Here is a 4990-nt window from a genome sequence, read left to right on the forward strand (position 1 = left end):
ATATATATGCAGCACTGTCATCAATAAATGTATCTTTTTGTTAACACAAGAAGTGTAAGTTTCAACATTTGACCTGGTATTGGTTTAGTAATATGATAAGTAAGTGTAAGTGTTTCTTAACTGTAGCAGAGAACAATCAGGTCCCCTTCCCTGCCAGACAGGGTTGTGTGGCAGAGCTATGTAATTCTCAGAGCTGGATAGGAAAAAAAATACAAACTTTTTTGGCAATTAAAAAAATCTTCCTTATATGTATGTATTCTATGTATTTAGCTGTTTGCACAGAGTTAAATTTAAGGGCATATTTCATGCTCTGGTAATTATATTTAAAATATCTCAAAATGGAAAATTGAAAAAATGTATCATTAATGTACTTTGTTTTTTGTTTTTCAGTCATTTTTGGAAAATACTAAGAATCTGTATGGCGCAGGCATGGAACAACTTGACTTTCATAATGATTCAGAAAAATCAAGGCAGTTCATTAATAACTGGATTAGTCAAAAGACAAATGGTATGTTTTATTTTTATTTGAAACTGCTGTAAAAAAAGGAAGGAGGATACTTAAAAATGAAAACATGGTTTAAATAGATTGACTATAAAGCACCATTACGATTTAAAAGGTTATTCCACTTACACCGAAAATTCATTCTGGATAGAAATGAGGTGTCTTTGAACTTAAATTGGTCACGCACAGATCAAATTTTAATCCGTGAGTGACTCTGCCAGCACCAACCGACTTGGCAATCAACTTTTGTTAAAGGAGGCGGGAGGGAAATTGTCGGCTAAACAGTGAATGCAGCCAATCCAGGGAGATTCCTTCATCCACACCATTTAGCATGGTTGGGGGAAACAAAATATTTCTCTTGTTCAACCCACGGGGTTAAACAAGAAAGATGTTAATGTGTAGGGGCAGCTTTACTCATGGTATGTGAGAGTTGACATTGGCCTGCTGGGCTGTCCTGCTACTGGAATTAGAGTTCTTCATTCATGTCTTCTGGGGATTCAGAGGACAAAGCTTAATGAGTTTAACCATGTATAGAAAGAATAGTTGATGAGAAAAGCAAATGGTACTCCAACTGTATAAGATATTCTCCCCACTCAACTCTGTACAGTGAGTGAAATGTGTAAGTCTGTCATATGTTCTGGTGTGTGTGTGTGTGTGTGTGTGTGGTGATTTATATTGGCAGAGGCAATGGGGGTAAAGTCTTTTCACTTAGCAAAGTGGATGTAGTAAATATGGTAAACAGCATCTACTCATTTAGTAAATCAACCAAAATATGTGCAATGAATAGGAGAGCTGGTATGGGGCATGCTATGCATCACACTCCACTCTAGACAAATCTCTGGAGGCCTGAAGTCTCACAAGATCTCAAGACAACATGAATCGAGCAAGTGAGCTTTTCCATGTTATCTGTGAATTGTCTTATATAAGAGATGCAGGACACATTTTTTACAGTAAAGACTAGGGACATCTCTGGACTACACCGAAACACCAACAAACATATGTCCTTATATTAAGAAGAGGTGGGATATTATTACACACTATTTTTACTATGAAAGATTGTTTCCAACCACAGTGATGGTACAACTAAAAGTTAAGAAGTAACATTTCTACCACATCTCTGTATTCCTCCTGGTTCTGAATATCGGAACCAGGAACGTTAAGTTTACAGACATAAAAAAAGAAAAGCAACACCACCAGGGAATGAGATTAGTTTTGGATGGAATTCACATTATTTTAAAAGTCCCAGTGCACTTACTGGAAATATGTGATGACTGTGATGAAAGTCAAAATTCAGACATAAGAATGATGTGGTGCAGCAAAAGCTTCTCAGGTAAATTACGCACCATCATGATATGAGTGGAGGAGCAGGCCCTTCATTAGGTGTTTTAGTAGTAGAATTACCCTTTGGGGTTGATTTACTAACCTTATAAACACACCACGAACGTGTATACACCTCTGCAGTGTGTTCCCTCCCAGCATGATCTATGGGTGGAATCTAAACACCTTTGTAATGTGTACACACCCAGCAGGTGTGTTGTGCAAAGCCCTGAAGGAATTCCAAGGTGATGTTGGGTAAATTAGCTCTATGTTGTGTTGCTTGCGTTGATGAATGCAAGGAATGTAAATGCATGAGCTAACCATTTTTGTCTAAACTGTGAAGCAGCATTATATATGCATGATTTTTTCATATATGGCATTAGTGGAAATATGCTTTTAGAGACTTTTTGGTTGATAAATACGTTTTGCTGTGTGAAAATCACACACACCTGGTGTGTGTGTGTGTTTAGGTTAGTAAATCACCCCCTTTAAGTCAAAAGTAGCTCCAACATGCACATGTAGATACAGTATATGTAAGGAATCATGCCCATACAGACCTAGATCAGTGCAAATATTGGTATATTGCCAAACTGCTCTTGGAATACTGGAGAACAAATGTAGTGAAGAGGCACTGATGTCACCCATTGAGGGTTGAACTGTAAATGCTGGGAAATTAGCAGATGACCCAGACAGCATAGTCAGTTGATCTGGGTCAATGTCAGCAATGCTGAAAGGAATTTGAATGAAGTATAAACTATCCATGATTCAGAGTCTCAGTATTAAAAATAAAATAGATGTAAGGGCGGGCTAAACACATCTCAGCAGCAGCACAGAATGCAATAACCTGCTTACAGGAAGCTATATGTTATTTGTCTAACCGATGTTTGTCAGTTGTTGGAACTGACACAAATGGGCCTAAGCATGATTAATGAAAAGTGGAATAAATTAAATAAAACAGAAATATAGTAATTAACCATATATATATACAATTAAATTGAAATATGAAACCTAATTAGATGTTCTGTATTTATCCCAATTTTCTTTGTTCCAGATTTCATAAATCAGCTACTTGCAGGACCATTACATCCAAAAATTGTATTTTGGCTGTAGATGAAACCTGGTGGGCTAAGCCAGCCTCTGGCTTCTCACATGTCCTGAAAACTCAAACAGCTAGATATCCTTGGCATAATTTGCAACTCTGTTTCTCTCCTGGTAGTTTTGGGTGTTCTTGCCCACCTTTGTTTGCTCCAGATCCTCTTAGAGCTTAGGAACCCCTCATAAAAGCCACAGCAGATCCAAAAATGTAAGAAAAAAGAAAAGCCTACTACTGACATTACTTAAAGAAATACTGAATTCTGGGAACTGTTCCCATCAAAAGGCAGACAGAGGGCTAGGGACTTGCCTGTGCTCTCCCTGCAGTTGATCTCTTCCTCATTACTGACTTACCATGCCTTGATCTGTGCTGTCTGGAGGCAGCTATCTTGGTAGAGACAGAACTTTGCCTTCCCATGCCTCCAGCATGGAAAGCAGTGATCCTCAATTGTCTCTTCACATCTCCCATGACTGGTAGACATAGGCAGCAGGACCTTAACTCTGACTCTACAGATATGAGACTGTAGGCACAGGAGTGAGGCACTATTATCACTGTCTAAGTTTGTCGGGAGCATTTTTTGACCAGTTCCTGTTGAATCGGCTGAGACGTGAGCCATGGTTGGTCTTGCTGGCACCCCTCCACTCGACAAAAGTTTTTCAATCAACTTCTGTCGAAGGAGCCTGTCCAAAAACACGTACCGTCTATTCAGCAGCCACCATATCAGCTGCTGCTAATAATCGTTGACTACAGGATATTCGTCTATCTGCGCTCTTTAGCATAGATGGACGAATCTATTTGAATTTTTCCGTTTGGGCTATTGGCTGAATGAAGGAAACCTATTAGTGTATTACCAGCTCTAGGATGGCCTCATTCCTTGCTAGAATTTGATTGTCATACTGCCACCTTGTGTTAGCTATAAAACATGATATTTTTTCCATAGCTGTTCTGTGATTACCAATTTAACATGATATTTCCTTCCAACTCTTTTTACGTTACTGTTACAACTGCTTCTTGAGTAGATACTAATTCAAATATGCAAATGTAAGTTTCTTTATCATCACTAAAACAGAGCAGTAAATGATAATACTTTGTTCAGAATTTTTGTCTGGACACTGTCCTAGGTTAAACTTAAATCTTCAACCCAAATGTACCTTGCTGCATGACCTGAAGAATTTCCATGTAATCCTGCAAAGTTTTGACAGTAAGGATGATTTATTAAAGGATTTGAGTATCTTCACTACAAAAAAAGTGTGAAGATTATCTTCAATTGTCCAATCATGTGAAAAGCAAATTTCTTTTTACTTTAAATTTTTTTCTTTTTACTTTAAATTTACTTTTAAGTGAAGATTTTCAACTCCTTTAATATATCAGCCCAATTGTGTAGAAAGTAAAGGGTCAATTGGATGAATAACAGCCAGGGACCTAGTATAAAAAGTCAGCAATGGCTGCTATCATGTCTCTATCATCACAGGTTTGTTTTGATGCTAATTAACATGAGATGTGGAATGATCTGTCATCTTTATATTAAAATGTAATTGGCTGTTTACAGGAATAAGGCTACATTCACACTATGCAGGCATCTATCGAGCATCCATGGACAGTGATCTATTCCAAACCGCATGTGATCATATTACATATGATTACATGCAGAAGCCGATTAGAGATGAGGCCGCTGTCACCCAGTCATTATCTTGAACAGGAGACAGCAGCCACATTTAAACAGGAGATTTGAGATTCCTGCTGCAGGAATCTTAAACATCATAGTGTGAATGGGGCCTTAGTCCCTTGATCAATGTTAGTTTTGCAAAAAGGCAGAAATGATTCAAAACAAAGTACAGATTCCAATATCATTATTTTATTCTTTTAAAGGGAAAATTCAACAATTATTGCCACAACAATCCATTTTACCGAGCACCGCACTGGTTGCTGTGAATACATTATATTTTGCTGCAAACTGGACAAAACAGTTTCGTGAATCAAGGACCCGTGAGGCAACATTTACCTTACTGTCGGTATGTAAATCTATATATAATATCTTTTATTTATTGAAAGTTTATACAAACCAAAGAACATTATAT

General features: G+C 37.6%; 1 protein-coding gene across 1 annotated transcript in view; it reads left to right on the top strand.

The window, feature by feature from the left end:
- The window catches only part of LOC108793667 (serpin B8-like), an 18669-nt gene that overhangs the window by 8412 nt on the left and 5267 nt on the right, over window positions 1-4990 (top strand). The window contains exons 3-4 of the mRNA XM_018564674.1: window positions 391-508; window positions 4782-4924. Coding sequence (XP_018420176.1) covers window positions 391-508; window positions 4782-4924 — 261 coding nt within the window. The remainder of the gene's footprint in view (window positions 1-390; window positions 509-4781; window positions 4925-4990) is intronic.

Source organism: Nanorana parkeri, unplaced genomic scaffold (genome assembly GCF_000935625.1).
Source record: "Nanorana parkeri isolate BGI_ZX_2015 unplaced genomic scaffold, ASM93562v1 scaffold771, whole genome shotgun sequence".
Classification (NCBI taxonomy): Eukaryota; Metazoa; Chordata; class Amphibia; order Anura; family Dicroglossidae; genus Nanorana; species Nanorana parkeri.